At 51.0% G+C, this 19,784-nt stretch overlaps 2 protein-coding genes across 2 annotated transcripts in view; one reads left to right on the forward strand and one right to left on the reverse strand.

Annotated features, from left to right (window-relative positions):
- The window catches only part of LOC144946465 (protein TBATA-like), a 28,688-nt gene extending 25,095 nt beyond the window's left edge, over positions 1-3,593 (forward strand). The window contains exons 8-10 of the mRNA XM_078875357.1: positions 376-520; positions 1,302-1,351; positions 2,390-3,593. Of these exons, the coding sequence (XP_078731483.1) occupies positions 376-520; positions 1,302-1,351; positions 2,390-2,706 (512 nt within the window). The 3' untranslated portion in view covers positions 2,707-3,593. The remainder of the gene's footprint in view (positions 1-375; positions 521-1,301; positions 1,352-2,389) is intronic.
- Positions 3,594-5,087: 1,494 nt separating this feature from the next.
- On the reverse strand, positions 5,088-19,737 carry TRMT10A (tRNA methyltransferase 10A). The gene is made up of 8 exons (XM_078875368.1): positions 19,565-19,737; positions 17,850-17,945; positions 17,432-17,564; positions 15,573-15,786; positions 13,838-13,912; positions 12,853-13,002; positions 11,249-11,354; positions 5,088-8,638 (listed from the first exon to the last, which is right to left on the reverse strand). Exons 2-8 carry the CDS (start codon positions 17,935-17,937, stop codon positions 8,151-8,153), a joined length of 1,254 nt encoding a protein of 417 aa, XP_078731494.1. The 5' UTR covers positions 17,938-17,945; positions 19,565-19,737; the 3' UTR covers positions 5,088-8,150.
- Between the last annotated feature and the right edge of the window lie 47 nt (positions 19,738-19,784).

Here is a 19,784-nt window from a genome sequence, read left to right on the forward strand (position 1 = left end):
CAGGTGGAAGTGCGATCTGTGGTGCCGGGGGTCGGCTTCTCTTTTTCTTTCCTTCTCTTGGCGGCGAACCACTTTCCGACGAGACGTCGGGACATCGGGTCTCGAAGTGGATACATTGGCGACACCGCCTGGCTCCTCCGTCTTCGTGACACTGCTGCCTCGTGAATCGCCGATTGAAAACTCATTTCTGTACAACTGCTCCAAATGTGTTCGGCTTGCCGTCCTTCCCCCGCACCTCCACAATCGGCACGTTCGGCCACGTAATAGCCGCGAAAGGAGTTCAACGCACGCACGGTACATGAACGAGGTCGGCCGCGGGAGCCGACTGGTTGGGAGAGCAGCGTGTGTGTGTGCGCTGCCGTGCGTGTCCCGCAGAGAAGGACCTCGTGCTGGCCATGATTCGCATCGCGCTGGAGGATGAGGCGGCACCGCAGCCCCCCGCGCCGCACGTGGACCCCAGGCCCGACTCGCACGGCTCCCTGCGCAAGACGCCGCGGAGCAGGATGGGAAATCGCTCCAGGTGGAGAGGCTTCGCACGCGTGTTTAAAGTGTCTCGTAGAGCGGTGGTGCAGCGGTGAGCGCGCCGCGCCACGAACCCGGCGACCTGAGCTCGATTCTCGCTCGCCGTCAATAACCAGTGACGATTATCTGAGCCGGTTCTGGGTCTCCCGTAGGTCAACTCGGCCTTAAATGAGTACCTGTTTTGTAAACATAAGACAGAGGCGGCCGGGCGTCATGCTGGCCATCAACCCCCTCGTGTGCCGTATCGGCTTTCATAGGCGCTCGCTTACAACACTCGCCCCAAGATTTTTGGCTTTGCGTGCGAGGGTGATTGTGTGCCGTGTGCGTCACGGTTGGCGAGATGTTATCTACCTCGCCTGGTATGCAGGAGGTCCTGGGTTCAATCCAGACCCTGGCGCCTGCTGTATATTTATATTCGGAGTTTGCGGTGTCTCTCTCCCTGTGGTCGCGTAGATTTTTGTTCTCCGGGTCCTCCGGTTTTCCCTCCACATTCATACACGTGCGTTGAGGAATATTTGGCTGCTATGAATGTCCACATGATAAGCCACTGAATTGGGCTATCACTTGTGATAGCCAGATCGCTTCTGAAAAAAGAGCGACGTAGCTCAGTGAGCCTTACCCGGTTTAATTAAAAGTTAACTTGCCTTCATCTCAGAACGGGAACTGGTTAATGGCTATGCCGGGGATCTTCTGTCTTCGCGTGCGAGAGCGATCGACCGCGTGCCCGCGTTATCTGCCGCCACGAGACGCCACAACTGACGCCGCGACTCTCGTTGCAGGTCCGTCGAGGCCCACGTTCCAGAGTCGATCCCCGAGGAGGAGGAACCAGGTTCTCCGTGGCAATTTGCACATCGCTGACCGCATGAACACTGACGCTTCACGATGCTGACCCTTGCACGTCATTACACTCCGGGCTGCCCATCCAGCGCGGCTCTCGCGACGTCAAACCGTCCGGCAGTCACGGCTGCAAGTGACCCTCGCTAAAGGGTCCTTTTGGCAGAGCTCCTGAAACACACACACACTTGAAACGTGCTTGTACCCTTCACCGAACCACCTTTCCACTCATTCATTGGCTGAATACATAATTCGTTTGGACGAATTCTCCCGATTAGCACGGTTGGCTTTGCATTCATACGTAGAGCATTGCCGGATGAAGCTCGTGCGGGGCCTGTAGCATATGTTATAAAGGGGCCCTAAATAAAAAAAAAACACTTAAATTATAAAAAGCACTAATTTGTAACTTGCGTAGTAAATAATTGTGTTTTTTCATTTGCTATATAGCCAGATAATACGACAAATCGCTAAACTTAAACACCCAGTAGTTCATAAAAGTTGAAGGCGGTATAGTACTATAGTAATAGAGCAAGTGCAGAATCACTGAACCGGAATTGATAGCTTGAAAGCATTTAGCGTGGGGCCCTTGAAAGTGCTGGACCCATAGCTACATATGTAGCTACTTTTGCTACGAGGATATAATCCGGCACTGACGTAGAGGGCTGCAGAGCTTGGGCAATTGCCGGCTCGGGCTCGCTGCCTGGCTGTTGTCTTCCTTGTCTCCGATTCCTCGGCGAGTGTGAGACGCACAATTTGCACGAACGGCGCCACGAAATATAAAACGAAAAACGATGATTAAGGCTTGAATCATTCATGCAGTTTGCAAACCAGCGTGCCACCGCTCCACCCCTTCCTATTGTAGGTCAGCGTGAATGACAATTCTGGTGATTGCATTTATTTCTTTAATCACCGTTGCTTCCTCGGTTCATTGAATTGTTGCTCAACCAAAGGCGGGAACCCTTTGAGATGTTTTTTTTGACCGAGGATTTCTCCGGTCCGTCCCTCCGTTTCTTTGTCACTGACGACGATGCAGAGAGAGTCGGCGATGCCGAGGTGCTCACGATCCAGAGGTCCTCGTCGGCCGACGACATCACACGCTCCGCCGCCTCCAGGCCCCGAGCGCCGCGGGCCTCCGCCGGGCCTACGGGCGCCGCCCGTGCGGCCGAGCCGGACGTCGCGCCGGCCTCGGCGTCGGCCAAACCACGCAGCGGCAGGAAGACGGAGCAGCAGCAGCACCAGCTGGCTGCCGCACCTGCAGATGCTAAGCTCCGATACACCAAGACCCCTTACACGCCCGGCGAAAGCGCGCAAAGACCTGCCCAGCCCAAGCACAGCGCAGCTCAGATGTGATGGAGTGTGCGGGGGGGGGGAGTGGTGGCGCAGCGGTTAGCGCTACGCTGCGCTACGAACCCCGGCGACCCGAGTTCGATTCCCGCTCATGGCCAAAACAGCACCGGTGTCGATTATCTGAACCGGTCCTGGGCCTCTCCCCAGATCGGCTCAGCCTCAAATGAGTACCTGGTGCGGTGTGTAAACATCGCCACTAGGGAGACAAAGGCGGCCGGGCGTGGTGCTGGCCACCCACCCCCTTCGTGCGCCGTGCCGACCTTCGTAGGTGCTCGCTCAACAGCACTTGCCCCAGCAGTCTATTAAGGCTACACGGGTGGATCTTTGTCTTTGTGTGTGTCAAGAGCTTCGTACGACAAAATTCCACCAGGCACGGACTCCGAGCCGTCAATGACGTGTTGGCAACCACCGACTGTCCGTCTGTGTAAAACACCGATGCTTGCCGGTCAGGAGAGAGGAAATCCACGGTTTGGTTGAGAAGCGGGAAGCCGGCCCGTGCCTGTCGGCTTGTTCGGCGAATCGGCTCAGGTGTGTGTGTGTGTGTGAGAGAGATCGTTACCGTGGTCGCCAGGTGAGATAATTCCGTTGCCAGCGGTAACTACGTGTACGCGCGCGCAGGCAAAACGTCAGTGGTGCCGGTTTTCTCTCGGAAGCAAACATCTGCAGAAAAAAAAGAGGGTCGCAATCCACCCATCACTGCACAATTATAAAACGGGACCTTTTTGTCAGTATCAAAGTATGACAAAATAAGAATAGGTTTTACACTTTCTGGCTATCAACAGGTGTAAACCTACACCAGTAAAATTTTGACTTAATTTTTTTAATTTACATATTGTGCAGTATTACAAAATTAGAAAAGGTTTTATTTTTTTCTGGCAATAAAACAGGTGTAAAGCAGGTGTTTTATTGCCAGAAAGGGTAAAACGTATTCTTATTTTTTCATACCGCACAATATATCAATAAAAATTAAGTCAAAATTTTACTGATGTAGGTTTAAAAATGTTTTTTTTTAAATTGAGTCTCTACTTAATGAATCGCACTTCCGTGCGATAACCTTTTTCTGACGAGCCGGTCAGCTCATGATTGAATCTTTTCTGCGGCATAAAACCGGCACCACTAAATTATTGTAACGTCCGGCGATTACCGACACACGGCGTGGACTCTGAAGAAAGCGACGTACATTCAAAAAGTAGTTCCACTTAGGCGCGTTAATATTTGTTGTTTTAACCTTAGGTCGCGCAAAGCGAGCAAATGTGCTCGATGCGCTTGGGCGTCTCTCGACTATTTGAAACATCGAAAGACGTTTCCGCTTTTTAAGGCATCTTGATAGTTTTTTTTGTTTGTTTTCAAGGTCAATTCACGACCTCTTTGGAATGCGCCAAAAAAAAAAATAGGTCCCCGTGTGCGCACCACTCCAAAGTGCTTTCTTTAGCTGAGCTTGGCATTTTCAAAACGTAAAAACTAGCTGGCAAGAGACAACCCTTCGTTAACTTGGCAGAAACATTTCGGATAGCTCGCGATATGATGATATCCCTTGCTCAGAAGCCTGTTGCGTGAATACTCTTTGGTTCTTTCGGTAAAGTCACGTAGGTAGAAAATAAAATAAATCACGACGTTTCGATTGGCAACACAAGCAATCATCATCAGGTGGGAAAACCACAGCAAAAAAAAATTCTTGCTGAGGTTTTGCCAAAAAAAGTATTGCTGTGGTTTTCCCACCTGATGATGATTGCTTGTGTTGCCAATCGAAACGTCGTGATTTATTTTATTTTCTACCTCCGTGACTTTATCGAAAGAACCGAAGAGTGTGGATTCCTGCAGTCACGAAAGCTTCAAATCTACTGTTGCGTGAATTTAACTGTAAAACTCGAGAGGCAATGCCAGTTTTTGGTGCTTGCGTGGAAGTGCTTCTGACCCTAACTCCCCCCCCCTCTTAACCCAGTTGCAATGAAATGTACTCGTGGCAGATGCATACAGAGCACAAATTCAATATCAGCTGACATGCAGCATTATGAGTTTAAACAACATATAAGTTGAACTCCGTTGTGTCTCCACATACAAAAGCTTTTTTTTGAGCCCATACCAATATTACCAAACCGCAACTGTTTGAACAAACTCCGGACCGGTTTTGACCCTTCTGGGAATCATCAGCCGCGAAGTGCCCCGCTAAACAAACGCTGCCCGATTACCAGATGCTCTCTTTGGCAGGAGCGCTCCCGTCTAACCAAACCGAACAGGAACTCAAACAACTCGCCACGCATTGCCGTGGGGCTTTGTGGGAGGTAAAGCCTCTCGACACGGCCCCGCATGGTGGGAGGAGGGGGGCCGATTGCGCCCGCCCTGTCGAGGATTCCCAGGCTCAAGCCACGGTGGCGACGATGAGCTTCGTTGGTCGGAATTTGATGGATGCGCTGGGCCACGTAGAAGCCACGCGCGCCTTGGTGAACGTGACAGCCTTGTCGGGTGGCGAAGGGTTAACGGCGACGGCATAAAGCCACCAGCACCACCACGTGGCCCTAACCCAAAACAACAATTATGGATACTGGGGAAGAAACGAGTGGAAAATCGATGTTTTATTCAAAGTCTCTGTTGGTCTCCCACCGATCTTATTACCGCTCGATTACGTGTCCCGGCACTTCTTCGCTGTTGTCTAAAGGGCCGTCGCTCTTGCGGTTATCCGACCGCCCATTGAGAGGAACCCTCGAGCGGGCTAGTTGAATCCAGCAGGCTATCTGGAAATGGATCACCCCCCCCGTGTTTTTTTTTTCCGCGGGATACGCTCATTTGCCGTACGGTTGAAAATATCGGCGGAGAAAGAGAGGTTTCTTGCAGAGGCGTGCAAAGTTGTGTTTTGGGTCAAAAGAAGCTGCAAATACCGTACAAATTGTATTTTCTAAGCAAGCAGATGTCAGAAGCAATTTTTTGCAGACGTAAATTCAAAGTAGGTTTTATTTGCAATGGAATATTCACGTGTCAAACTTCACCGTGTGTCGGCAGATGTTCTATATCTGCTTAATAAAAACAAACGGCATTCGCAACTTTACGTGTGACTTTTGTTCCCCCCCAACTTTTATCCCGATTTGTGCCATCGGTGTCGCGTCACGTGATGGAGACCCCATTCGGAACTCTCTTAGAGCAGTGGGTCACTCCGCGTTGGGAGGGAGAGTGGCCCGCAGGAGTGGATATCGCAAAAAACACTTTCGAGATCCCTCCCAGGTGTGCACAGTAAGGGGAGGGGGGGGGGGCAACGTTTTTCCTCCCACCCTCCTAGAGAGAACATTCCTTGCATTACGGAAGGCCTCCGATATTTTAAATTTTATTTCTCAGAGCAGCAACAAATTAAAATTTGACGATTCTTTTCGCGCGATCATTGGTGACCACCAGGCCGAGACCATCAAAAAGCACTTCACGTGAGAACCGGTCTAACTCGCCGTGCGCGGTTGCAACCCAAGGATCTCGGTAGCCGCCTGGCGACCTCTTCGTATGCCGCAATTTAAAAATAAAATTCAAGCTAAAATAAATACAAAACTTTCGTAAAACATTTCACTCGCACTTCTCCAAGAAGACGCAACCTGCAGGCATGGGTGGCCCCGTGGACGTGTCAGACGCTGCGGTGAGCCCCGTGAATTGTTCACGATGGTCTCCGTCACAGCCTTTACCCCCCCCCCTTCGCCCTCCCGTCTACTCTCCCATCGCCGATTTGGCCGGAGGTTGGAGTTCCGGCCTCGTCGATTTGTTCTGTTGCCACTCGCACCGATCAGGCCACCGTCCGCACCTCCTAGCAATGCTCGCCTACGATTAATTCTGCCGGATTTCCCGTGTCGCGACTTTCCCGTCTCGCTAGATTCACGTCGTCGTCCACCGTCTCTGGGGAATTCGACCCGTCTCCTAAGGCCTCCGATTAGCACGGTTGGCTACGAACGGTGTGAAAGAATCTTCTTGGTTCTTTCGGTAAAGTCACGTAGAAGGGAAGTTGTGGCCAAAACGTCGTGAGAATTATTTTATTATGTTTTATTTGTATTATTTTATTACTTCCATTCTACGTGACTTTACCGAAAGAACCAAGAAGATGAATCCCTGCAGTCACGAAAGCTTTAAATCGAAAAGGTGCGAAAGAAGTTCAGCATACATACACGTACATTGATAAGCGAGGGCAACTTGAGAGCAATTTACAGTCTCAATAGTCACCAGCAAGTTTCTGCACCATTTGAATGATTAATGATATCTAACAGCCTTTATCAATCCACTGCTGAATGACAGCATTCCCTACACTGTGTTGGTTATGGGAGTTGATTGACCATACTTTACCACACCGGTAAAAAGAGCACGGTGAAGGGTGCGCGGTAGGAAAGGGAGGCCTCGAACCGGTGAAGATGTCACGTGGCACCTATGTTCGGTCACTTGTGCACTTACCACTGTGCCTTGGGTGCGCAACAGGGATAGCAACCTCCAATCATATCACGGGCACAGGTTATGCGGCGACCCTGGGGGTTTCTGTGCTTTGCAGACCAATCGCCGTCCATACAAAACACATTTTCAACAAACTCCCTTTTCATTGGCTGGAAAGAAATCCGTCGGCTCACCGCCACTGTCGCACCACCAAAGTGGCCACGGTCGCTCACAATGAATGCGCTGACCGGTGACGATTGCTAGCAACGGTTGCCCTAAAATTGCCCGAGCGCAGGGATGGGGGGGGGGAGCCTTTCCTTAACGAGGGCCGAAAAAGGACCGTCGAGTAACTTTGGCAAGGCGACCACACATCGGCACGCACCTTTGCCAGTTGCTCGGAAATAACGCAAACAACGTACGCGGGCTCCTCGGCCCGACCGTAACGAGGGTGGCGACGCCCTGCGCCCGCTCCCCTCTCGCCAACGCGGTGCCCATGTGGTGTCGCGGCTCCGCAGCAGACAAACACGCGGCCGCGGCGGCGGTGATGGGACACGGAGCGCCTGCGCGGCTGTTTTGCAGTCGTAGGCCTTGGCCCACGTGGTCCCGGGGGCGAATAAATGAAGCCGCGGGGGGCTGTGTATCGTAGGTTCCCCGCCCAGCCCTGCCAGAGTGCGTCACGCGGCCTTTATAGATTCAAGGAGCTTCAAGTCACCATATTGATGAGGTTTTCCTTGTTGCTGAGTTCACCCCGAACCTGCCCTCCGCCCCCTCCTTCCACGTTGACGGCATCTCTCCTCTCTGGATGCACGGCATCTCCCAATGCTGCCGAGGCCTTTTCTCGTGGATTTACAGAGCTTCTCATCGCTGGATGCACACCGCATCTGTCTGTCATCCCAGACATTCACATCCCACCTCCAGATATTACCGAGTCTCTATTCTTCACATTCGACCGGTCTTCCACTTCTATATTAATTTGATCTCCAATCTCAGGATTTAGATAATTTCCTACTTCCATATCCACATTCACTGCATCTCCAATCTCCAACGAGTCTCCCTGTTTATACATTCACCGAGTCTCTCTTTTCCAGATTCACCGCATCATCTCCCATCTCTGGACGCAACGAGTCTCGTATCTCCGCATTCACCGATTCTTTCTTCTCCGGATTCACGTCTGGATCTCCCCTAACAGGATTCACCGGGTCCCCCATCTCAGGATTCACCGATTTGCTCTTGCCCAAATCCATTCCATCCCCCATCTCCAGACCGAACGAGTCTCCCGTTTCCAAATTCACCGATTCTCTCCTCTCGGGATTCACCCCGGGACCTCCCGTCTCCGCGGCGTCTCCTCCGTCGTCTCGGCAATGGCGCTCGCGGTCCTCGACGACGACGGCGGCGGCGGTGGCGCCACGGCAACCGTTCTCGTCGCTCGTTGCCGGCGGAGAGGCCTTGTGGGTAATGGGGACGACCTGCTTGCGGTCCGGCAGCACGCGGAGGAAGGCGCCGCGCCAGTCCCCCAGGTCGAGGTACGCGAGGATGATCTCGAACACTGAGAGCGGCCGGCCGGGTGGTGTGGGGGGGGTAGTGGAGAGAGCAGGAAAACACAAGGAAGAAAAAATCACACGCATCGTCTTAACGATTCCCAATGACGGCGTCCGTCTTCGGACAGAGTGTTTAATTAACGGCGGAGAAGCTGACGGGTGCTGTCAGGACAAATGCAATTTGCATGCATTCACAAAGTAGACAAAAGCGTTTTCTACTTAGCTCTGGTTTCTTACGGCCAAGTTTTGGGAGACCCTTTCATCAATGTGGTCGGTTTTCAATCGGCTACATGCCTATAACAGTAACACAACTGTGTCACTGTTGACGTATGCACGTATATATTTTTGCAGAATCTTTTCATCAAATTGTATTGTCAGCAGAGGGGAGTGTGGAAAAACCGATTGCTGTACTACACTCCTATGGCTCTCCCTGTACTCAGCGGTCTGGTGAAGTATGGTCAAAACCCCCTTTGACCAGCATGGCATTTGGGAGGCCTTCATCCAGCAGTGGATTTACAGAGGCTCCACACGTACATTTCGCGTGGACGAGAAACATGGACGTGTATGTATGCATGTTGAATCTTTTGCACTGTACGTGGCTTAACCGTGATAATCGGAGGAGCGGGTGAAGGACGACCATTAGTGCCTTCTTCAACCTCAGCTGGAAAGCGTTTAGAAATGATTTAAATTCAGATCCTTCTGGGCCAACTGTTGTGAGTGAGCACCCATGAAGGGCAGAACAATTTCACACAACGGCAGTTTCGTGCCACGGTAATGTAATGACGTGTCCGGAGGCCCCACTGTGAACCCACTGCTGGATAAGGGCCTCTGCATGCCGTACGACTCGTGGGGCTTGGTTGACTATACTCCACCACGCCGGTCAAGATGCGGGAGTGTAGAAGTACAGTCCAACAATTGTTTTTTCCGCACTGCTCTCTGCTGCCCGCTGTGTAGCGCAGCCTCGCAGCCACCGCACGGCACCCTGTTTGAGCGCTGTGGTTGCACATCCAAGCGCTATCCAGGCTCTAACCTGCTCAGCTTCCGAGATGTGACGAGATCGGGGTGCATTCTGGGTGATTCGGTCACAGGCGAAAGATAATAATAACCGCACTTTCAACTGAGAGGTGACCCCCCCGCTTTGAACAAAAAGTCAACAGCGCTCATCGATAACACTCCACCAGAGGAAACAAAAATATTTATAAAAAGACGACAGTTCAAGAAATGGTCCTTCGGCATAACGTTTAACGCACCACAACCGCCGTTCACCACTAAGTGGCTGTAACGTCACCACGGCGCTTGTGCCAGGCTAGGTGCACTTTGGGTACTAGTACTAATACTAATAAAAAGACAAAGATCCCCCGTATAGCCTTAACAGACTGTAGGGGCAAGTGCTGTTAGCGAGCACCCATAAAGGCCGGCACGGCACACGAGGGGGTGGGTGGCCTGCACCATGCCCTGCCGCCTTTGTCTCACCAGTGGCGATGTTTACACACCGCACCAGGTACTCATTTGAGTCTGAGTCGACCTAGGGGAGGCCCAGGACCGGTTCAGATAATCGACACTGGTGTTGGCCGTGAGCGGGAATCGAACCCGGGTCGCCAGGTTCGCAGCGCAGCGTGCTAACCGCTACACCACCGCTCCCCACGTACTAGTACTAATACTAATATACACGTATACACACACACACACGCACGCTGCATGATGAATAGTCGTTGAGATAGACCCAAAGTGTGTAAATCTGCAAAAAAGATGTCAATCACGAGTTCACAGTGACCTTATAGCTCGCAGCGCAAACACGAGTGGGTCAGACTTGGCAGTTCCAAAGGCACCAAAATACAAAGATCCCCCGTATAGCCGTAGAGACTATTGGGGCAAGTGGTGTTTGCGAGCACCTATTGCAGCTGGCATGACCTCGCGATGAGGTGGTGTTGCCAGCACCACGCTTGCCCACCTTTGTCTCCCGATGTTTCTACATCACTCCAGGTACTGATTTGAGGCTGAGTCGACCTAGGGGAGGCCCAAGACCGGTTTAGATACTCGTCACCGGTGTTGTCCATGAGCGGGAATCGAACTCGGCTCGCCGGGTTCGTAGCGCAGTGCCCTAACCACTGTGCCACCGCTCGCCACACACACAGAAGCACGTTACAAAGATTCCCCGTATCAACTTAACAGACTTTTGGGGGCAAGAGCTGTGAGCGAGCAGCACCTACGAAGGTCGGTACGGCGCACGAGGGGGTGGGCAGCCTGCACAACGTTCGGCCGCCTTTGTCTCCCTCGTGGCGACGTTCACACACCGCACCAGACGCTCACTTCAGGCGCACTAACAATACCCTCAAGACACACACGAAGACAGAGATCCTCTGTTGCTTCAAGTGCTATAGCGAGCACACGGACACAAGACAAAGTTCCCCCCTGTATGAATCGTCAACTGTTAGGGCAAGTGCTGTTCGCAAGTAGCAGCACCTATGAAGGCCAGCACTGTGGCACACGAGGGGGGTGGGGGGTGGCCAGCCGCCTTTGTCTCCCTCGTGGCAATGTTTTTTGTTTTTGTTTTACAAGCCGCACCAGGTACTCATGTGAGGCCGGCCCGAGTGGGACCTGGGCATCGCCGCGGTTACCGTGGTTGACGGTGAGGACCTTGCGGCTTGACATCTTGACGTAGTCGTCGAGCGGGAGACGAGCGTGCTCCACCCGCAGCTCCTCGGCCTTCTGCAGCGTCAGGCCCTGAGAAGACAACGACGCTGAGGTCAACGACGACGACGATGAGGTCAACGACAACGACGCTGAGGTCAACGACAACGACGATGAGGTCAATGACAACGACGATGAGGTCAACGACAACGACGCTGAGGTCAACGACAACGACGACGAGGTCAACGACAACGACGCTGAGGTCAACGACAACGACGACGAGGTCAACGACAACGACGACGAGGTCAACGACAACGACGATGAGGTCAACGACGCTGAGGTCAACGACAATGACGATGAGGTCAACGACAACGACGATGAGGTCAACGACAACGACGACGAGGTCAACGACAACGACGCTGAGGTCAACGACAACGACGACGAGGTCAACGACAACGACGACGAGGTCAACGACAACGACGATGAGGTCAACGACGCTGAGGTCAACGACAATGACGATGAGGTCAACGACAACGTTGACCGGCGACACCCCCCCCCCCCCCGAGTTCGATTCCCGCTCACGGCCAACAACACCGAGTGACGATTATATCCGAACCGAATACTGGAATTGAGTGCACGCTTGAGTGTACATACAAATGACATGTATGTGTGATCACACTAATCTACACACGCACACGCAGGCATGCGTGTGTGAGAGTACGTACGTACAAATTAGTGGGAATTGGTAGTGTAGCGGTTAGCGCACTGCTCTATGAACCCGTTGATCCGGGTTCGATTCCCGCTTGCTGCCACCACCAGTGACGATTATCTGAACCGGTCCTGGGCCTCCCCGAGGTCAACTCAGCCTCAAATGAATACCCGGTCTGATGTGTAATCATTGCCGCCAGGGAGACAAAGGCGGCCGGGCGTGGTGTTGGCCACCCACCCCTTTGTGTGCCACAGTGCCGGCCTTCATAGGTGCTGCTCACTAACAGCACTTGCCCTGGCAGTCTGTCAATGTTATACGGGGGATCTTTGTCTTAGGATTTTGGTCAGCATCACCGTCAGCTTTAGTGCCTCATCCAACAACCCCTCCCCCACCCCGCCACATCGGAATCATCAGGAACGCGTGGCGGACGAAGGGTCCTCGTTGCGCCAACCAGAGTGGAGTGTCCACCGTGCCACCGCGAGGCTAGGCCGGCGTTACGGCAGACCTGACGGAGCCACGGGCCGCCCTCGGCGGCGTTTACGAGAGCGGCGAGCGGGAAAGTTCCAGCGGCGATTCAGGAGGAGGAAAGTCCAAAAGGAACGATTTGGAAAAAGGAAGGCAAAATGATCTGCAGAGTCTCATCCGTTCGGGAGGTTCGAGTCGGAGAGTGCCCGCCGTCTCGGTTCGCTTCCCTCTCTGGGTTCTGCCGATGGTGGGGTGCGATTATTATTTGTTATTTGACTCAGAGGGGAAGGCTTGCTCAAGGAAGGTCTACCATCACTCACCACTCTCCCATCACTCACCACTCTCCCATCACCCTCCCTTCACTCACCCCCATCGCTCACCGCTCTCCCATCGCTCACGCACCTCCCGTCGTCATACCTTGTGGTGGTTGTGATCGACCAGGCCGCCGATGACATACGTGCGTCCGCTCTCCACGCTCGCCAGGGTGTGCGGAGACTCGGACGTGAGGTAGACAAGTTCCGCTGTGGGCACGGCCTCCTCCACGCGCTCCCCTCGCACCTCGATTCCCTGGGTCACGGGCGGGGGGGGGGGGGGCAGCAGCCTTCCTTACCGAGGGGCCTAAAACAACTTTCAAGTACATACGCGGCGAGCGACCGCACGCAAACACGTGCACTTCGGATCGCTCCCGGCACGGCAAGAGGCTCTTGCGGTGAGAGAATTCAACGAGTGCGCTGAAATCACACGCAGTGCTGTTGTTGCCAACCCAATAAAAGTACGCGATTAGCGCGGCTAAGATGCTTGCAGTGACGGATAAATACCACGAACTTTGGCACGCCAAACGTTCGTTGATGCCGAGACCCAATTTTGACGGCTTAATCATTTTTTATTTTTCCACCGAAATTACTCCGGCTTGCCGGTTGCTGCGGGGCAACCGAATGTCTCATCGGAACCATCCTCGGCGTCGGCGGCGCTCGCAGTCACGGAGAGTCCTCAAGCACCACTCTGGTCCATGCGGGGTGGTGAAGGCGGGTGAGCAAATACGCGGGAGCTTAGAAGTACAGTACAAGGTTTGATCTGCTCACTGTGACGGGGAAGTGTCCACTTCACAAAAGACATTTCATGTCGAATGCATGGTAATGCATGGCAGCTGATGGTAGCGCACAGTAACTAATGGCAACGGATGGTGACACGTGGTCACGCATTGGAAGCGATGGTAAAACACGGTAAAGGATGGTGACGAATGGTAACTGATGGTAGCACATGGTAATCAATGGCAATGGATGTTAACACGTGGTAACGCATGGAAAACCACGGTAACGCTTGGGAATGCATTGTAACTGATGGTAACGAATGGTAACGGATGGTAACACGCGGTAAGGCATGGAAACGAGGTAGATCCCACCTTCCAGTTGAGGTATCCGCGATCGTGCATGTCCATGTTTGTCTTCAGCTGCCCGCTGTGACTGGTCAACAGCAGCTGGGGGAAAGTAACACGGCGGGAAAACAAAACAAGTTCAGCAAACAAGTAAACCCGTAAAAACAAAGTTTTTCACTATAAATCCTTTATATGCGTGGCGGCTAGAGTCATCTCGTCCTCTGGCTTGAGATGGCTGCCACCTATGGGCCAGATGATTGCATTGCACCATTAAGCAATTGGTAATTAAATATAATATTTTTGTCCTAAAAAGTGTAAAATTTTGGAAAAACATTTTCACGAACATTAATTGTCACGCACAACGAAGTCTGTGTGGAAAATGTCAGCTCGATTGGATCACGGGAAGTGGGTTAAAAAACGACCGAAAGATTTGCACGGTCGTAAGCAAGCAAGTGAACTTAATATAAAGGATTTAAAAACGACTGCGTTGGGTTACTCAACGCTTTGCAACACGCGTTTGATTGCCGACAGACGGCGGCAGCAATACTCCAGGGAATAACGGCATCTGCATTCGCGCAGGTATGTCCATTGTAGCCAGTAAATGTGGAACGTTGGCCCAACGGTGTGAAAGCAGTTCAACGTGGGCCAACAAAAGTCAACATTGGCCAATCAAATAAGTTAAACAAGCATGCGCACACACAATGGTGGCCCAACGTTGCAGGTTCACCGGCCTGCCCTGGATGTTTTACGTTTTTGTAAATGTTGTGGCTTTGCTCTCCAACACACCGGTGTGCTGTACGAGTAACGAATTGGCACGTTCTGTTTACGTGACAAACCTTACTAATTGGCTGTGTCGGGTGGTGGCGGGTTTAACGACACACATTTATATTTTCACACGATCTAACCCCCAAAAAAATAAACCTGTATCATGGATATTGGTCGCGAAAGCCTACGTGTTAAACTCACATTTTAGGCAACGCATCTTGTTAATACCACATGCTGGTTCGCACTGGGTCACGTTCACGAGGTTGATTGTGCCTCTTTGTCACTAAGACAGTCGTCGCTGATCCATAGCCCACGAAATTTAAAAAAACTCGACAAGAGAGATGCCACACGGCCGGTGAGACGCTGGTGGATCGTTAAGCAATTTTTTTTTTTTAGATTTTACAACTAAAGCCGAAAGCAATTATGCATTACCTCTGTCTGTCTGTCGTCCGGACAACCACGGGGGGGGGGGTAACTGTCGTAAAGGTGATCCAATATGAACAAAACGTTTCGATTTAAAGCTTTCGTGACTGCAGGGATTCATCTTCTTGGTTCTTTTGGTAAAGTCACGTAGAAGGGAAATAATAAAATAATAAAAATAAAACACGATAAAATAATTCTCACGACGTTTCGGCCACAACGCAAGCAGCCGTCCTCAGGTGAAAACCAGGTCCGTCGAGGCGACAGAGTCTGAATCATTCAGAGAGAATTATTTTATTGTTTTATTTTTATTATTTTATTACTTCCCTTCTACGTGACTTTACCGAAAGAACCAAGAAGATGAACAAAACGTTTGTGTAAAGTCCACTGCTGGATAGATAAAGGCCTCCCAAAGTCGCCATCGCCGCTAACGATCATGCGTTGTAACGATCCATCGACAAGGGGAACGGATTTCGTTGCTCTGTCTCACTCCGCTGGTAACCCTCCCCCCGATGCGCTCCATTCCCCTGTGCGAGCGCCCGCAAGTAGCAACGTGCGTTAGCGGCGCTGCGCTCACCTGCACGGAGTGCGTCGCGCGCCGGTTCTCTGCGTAGCAGCGCTGGATCTGCTTGTGCAGCTTCTTGACGTCTCGCAGCAGCATGAGGTCGTCGAAGCCGCAGTCGATGGCGACGCGGACGCCGCTGGGCTCCGGCTCGGCATGCACGCGCTTCCTCGCCGGCTCCTCGCCCCCCTCCTGCTTCCTCCGCTGGCGCCGCTCCTTCCGCTGCAGCCTGGACAGGAACGACACGAGAATTTTCTAAGCGTCTTCGTTTTTTTACCTCTCCCCCCCACCTCAAAATTATTATCCAATTGCGCAACTGGCATCGTGTAGTCCTGACCGCTGCACGTATAAAGCGCCGTCTAGCTGCATTGAGTCAGCGGACTGCGCCGCACTTGCAGGGGCTGGCACAAGAGGAAGCGTGAGCCTGTTTTCCACGTTCTAGATTTGAAGCTTTCGTGACTGCAAGGATTTATATTCTTAGGTTTTTTTCGTTAAAGTCACGTAAGTAAAACATTAAAATTAATAAAAGTAAAATAAAAATAAAATAAAAATCACGACGTTTCGGAGGCAACACAAGCTTCCGTCTTCAGGTGGAACCGTCACAGCACGATAGCTGTATCAAGTGATACAGCTATCGCTGTATCAAGTGATACAGCTATCGTCTCACTTGATACAGCTATCGTGCTGTGACGGTTCCACCTGAAGACGGAAGCTTGTGTTGCCTCCGAAACGTCGTGATTTTTATTTTATTAATTTTAATGTTTTACCTATGTGACTTTACCGAAAAAACCTAAGAATATGTTTTCCACGTCTCTGAGAGCCGCCACAATGGCGAGATATTAACTACCTCGGCTGGTATACAGGTCGTGGGTTCGATCCCGACCGTCACCTGATATATATTTGCACTTTACACGTCTCTCTCTCTCACCACGGTCTCGTGGATTTTTCTCCGGGTCTTCCGGTTTTTCCCTCCACATTTAGAATCAACATCAGGCAGTTAGAGTATTTGGCTGCTATACATTTTTACGTGATGAGCCACTTCGATGAACTATCATTTGTGGCCAGGTCGCTTCTGAAAAAGAGCTCATATAGATCAGTGGGCCTTGAAAATAGTTTAGAGTTTTTATAGTTTATAAGAGTTCGCGATCTAACAATGATTTGTCCGTTTCATGGAATTTGTGCGCATTGAAAATTGTGAAATGTTTCGATTACAGTATTATATAATGCTCACTGTCTCACTTGCATTGTGAGGAAATTTCGTCTCCTCAAGCGAAGAAAACACACGCACATTTAGTTTGATATACTTAAGGATAGTAGTCTATTTTCAGCAACCACTAAAAAATATCGAAACGAATTATGATCCAGAATATTGGTCACGGGAGTCTACGTGTAAAATTCACCAAGCCAGGTTGTGGAAGCAGAGTAAAATAAACCCCACACCCGCACGACATGATTAGGCCCTCATTCAGCAGTGGATTTCCCAAACGGGCCGTACATTTAGACATGTAAATCAACATATCAAAATCCTGTTTGTCATTGAAATGCTGAAAATGTAAAAAATTATTCGCATGACTATGCAAACATCCAAAGGTCTGTTAACGTTATCACAGAAACGCTGGATCTGGAACGGCCACAGACCAGGATGCCCTGACCTTGGCTGCTACGTGTCGTGTTTGAATACCGTGCGTTCACTTGCGCTTATCAGCAAAAATCCTGGATCCATCGGATATTTTTCACTGGAAAGTCACTCCACCGTAGTGTAGCATCCACGCGGTGGCGGTTGTCGAGTTGTACGACGGGCATACATCGTTCTAAATATTAAACCTTCGTTAAGTTTTCCTGCAGTGCAAGTGGTTGGCTTTAACTTTGCAAACCTGCGCTGTTCTCGGCCATCCTCCCACTGCTTCTGTCGCAGCATTTTCTTTCGCTGTCGCTTCGAGACGCCACCATCCCCGGGCTCCTCCGTCACCGCCGCCGCCGCTGCCTCGAGCGACGACGACATTTCACCTGCCGGGTGAAAAACAACACCGCAAGTTTGGCACGTCGAGTTCACCAGCAGTTCGCATTACCTCGTGACCTTGTCGCTCAAAAGAGGGGGGGAGGGGAAGCGTCGAAGACTTGTCAAGTATAATCTGGTTTCCAAGTAAAATTAGACATTGCCCGCCTTGGCTCGTGTGCATGGCGAGCACTGGGAAGGCGACCCAGCGGAGAATCGCCCAGGAAAAGGTGACGCTTCCAGGAGATTTGGTGCCTTGGTCAAGGTGAGTGGACGTGGCGTGAGGTTGACCTCACCTGGAACTCCGCGCAAGCAGCTCCCCTCCTCCACCTCTTCTCCTCCCGACCCCGGAGTTTCTCTCAGATGCTCCTCAATTTCGTCCATCGCAAAGTCTGAATTCACGCGAAGCGGTCGACACGAGTTATGGGCCCATCCGCGTGCCAGTTCACCACACCACAATCATCATCATCAAAATTATCACCACAATCATTACCATTGCCAACATCACATGTATTTGCACGGGCATTTGTCAATTCACTGCTGGTTGCGGACATCCTGTCATGCAAGTCGTGGGGGTATTTAACCATACTTCACCAAGCTGGTCAATGTGAGTTCGTTAAAATTAAGCATAATTCATTAACTCAATAAGTCACTCACCTATCCATTAATTACATACCTGTCAACCCGCATTTTTGTATAAGGGAATTGAGTTTTCAGGTCCATACGGCGGATAGCCGTTTCAATTCGGGCAAAGTGTTTTTGTCTATTTGTGTTTCTACCTTGTGATGGGCTTTGTAGGATGAACGTTGAGATGTATAAGGGCACGAGGTGACCAATAAGGTATGAATTGGTCTGTAATAAGGTAGGCACTGATAAGGGGTTGACAGGTATGCAATTCAACACATATCTCATTAACCCACCTTTGCCCACGCAGCCAAAAATTCTCCCACTCACTTTAATTTACTCACCGACCCACCAATCCCATTCATCGACTCGCTCAGCCACCTCAATCTCCTCGTCACCAACACACCCACACGCGTGCCATTATCACCATCCCTATCACTTTTACCATCATCACAATCACTTTGATGTCACTCTCACTACTCACTATCATTAGTACCACGATTATAATCGCGACTGTCTTTTCACTATTATCGGAACTACCACAGTGGATAAAATAATCAACATCTAGTGATTATTTTGTAATTCTAGATTTGAAGCCTTCGTGACTGCAAGGATTCATACTCTTAGGTTTTTCGGTAAAGTCACGTAGGTAAAAAAATATATAATTGAAATAATAATAGAAATAAAATAACAAATCACAACGTTTCCGTCATCAGGTGGGACCGTAACAGCTAGATTTACTGTCTCAAGTGAGGTTATTATTTCACTTATATTTATTTTTTACCTACGTGACTTTACCGAAAAACCTAAGGGTATAATTTAGGATGTACTTTTCCCCGTCATATGAACGTGGAATTTAAACAGTCGCGAGCATCAGCGGAGACGGTGAGGGGCTAATGAAGCCAATGGTACTTTTATTGAGAGCGAGATTCCAGGGGTGACGAGCTGGGGTTGCGTCGAATGAGTTGCGCAACACTCAACTACCGTTCAGTCCTTTTCAGACGATGGTTGTCAATTCCACATTCGTATGGCGAGACACACACACACACGCCACTACCACAGCACGCGTGCGTGCAGAGACACATTTGATGAACCCCGCTCTGGTGGACTGAGGTCCTTCCCAAAAGCCTCGCGAATCGTGGCGATTCATTTGCACGTTTTTCACCACGTCGGTCAGCTCGCGTTGACAGACACGGGGAGCATAGAAGTGTAGTACAAGCGAGATTCGCGCACGTTGCTCTCCGCTGTCCCCAGGCCCGTAAGCGGTGTACGCACGGCGTTCGTCAGGTGATGGTGGTCACCCATCCAGGAACGAGCCAGAACGCTGCTTTAGACAACTTTGGTGAGCTGTTAAAAGCACGCACCGTGCAAACATCGTAACATTTACCGCAGCGCGCCCCGAAGTAACGTCGAGCTTGAGCGTGTCTCCCCCGCCCGCCGGTAACTCGCCGGTCAATGCGAAACGGGTAAACAAAAATATTATAATAAAATTAATTTTAATAAAAATAACGAATTATATGACGGACAAAATGTAAACAAATCGTGTGGGACACGTGCGGATGTGAGGAGGGGGGGTGGAAGAGGGGGGGGGGATCGCGGTCCGTTCC

This window comes from Lampetra fluviatilis, chromosome 41 (assembly GCF_964198595.1).
Source record: "Lampetra fluviatilis chromosome 41, kcLamFluv1.1, whole genome shotgun sequence".
NCBI classification, from domain to species: domain Eukaryota; kingdom Metazoa; phylum Chordata; class Hyperoartia; order Petromyzontiformes; family Petromyzontidae; genus Lampetra; species Lampetra fluviatilis.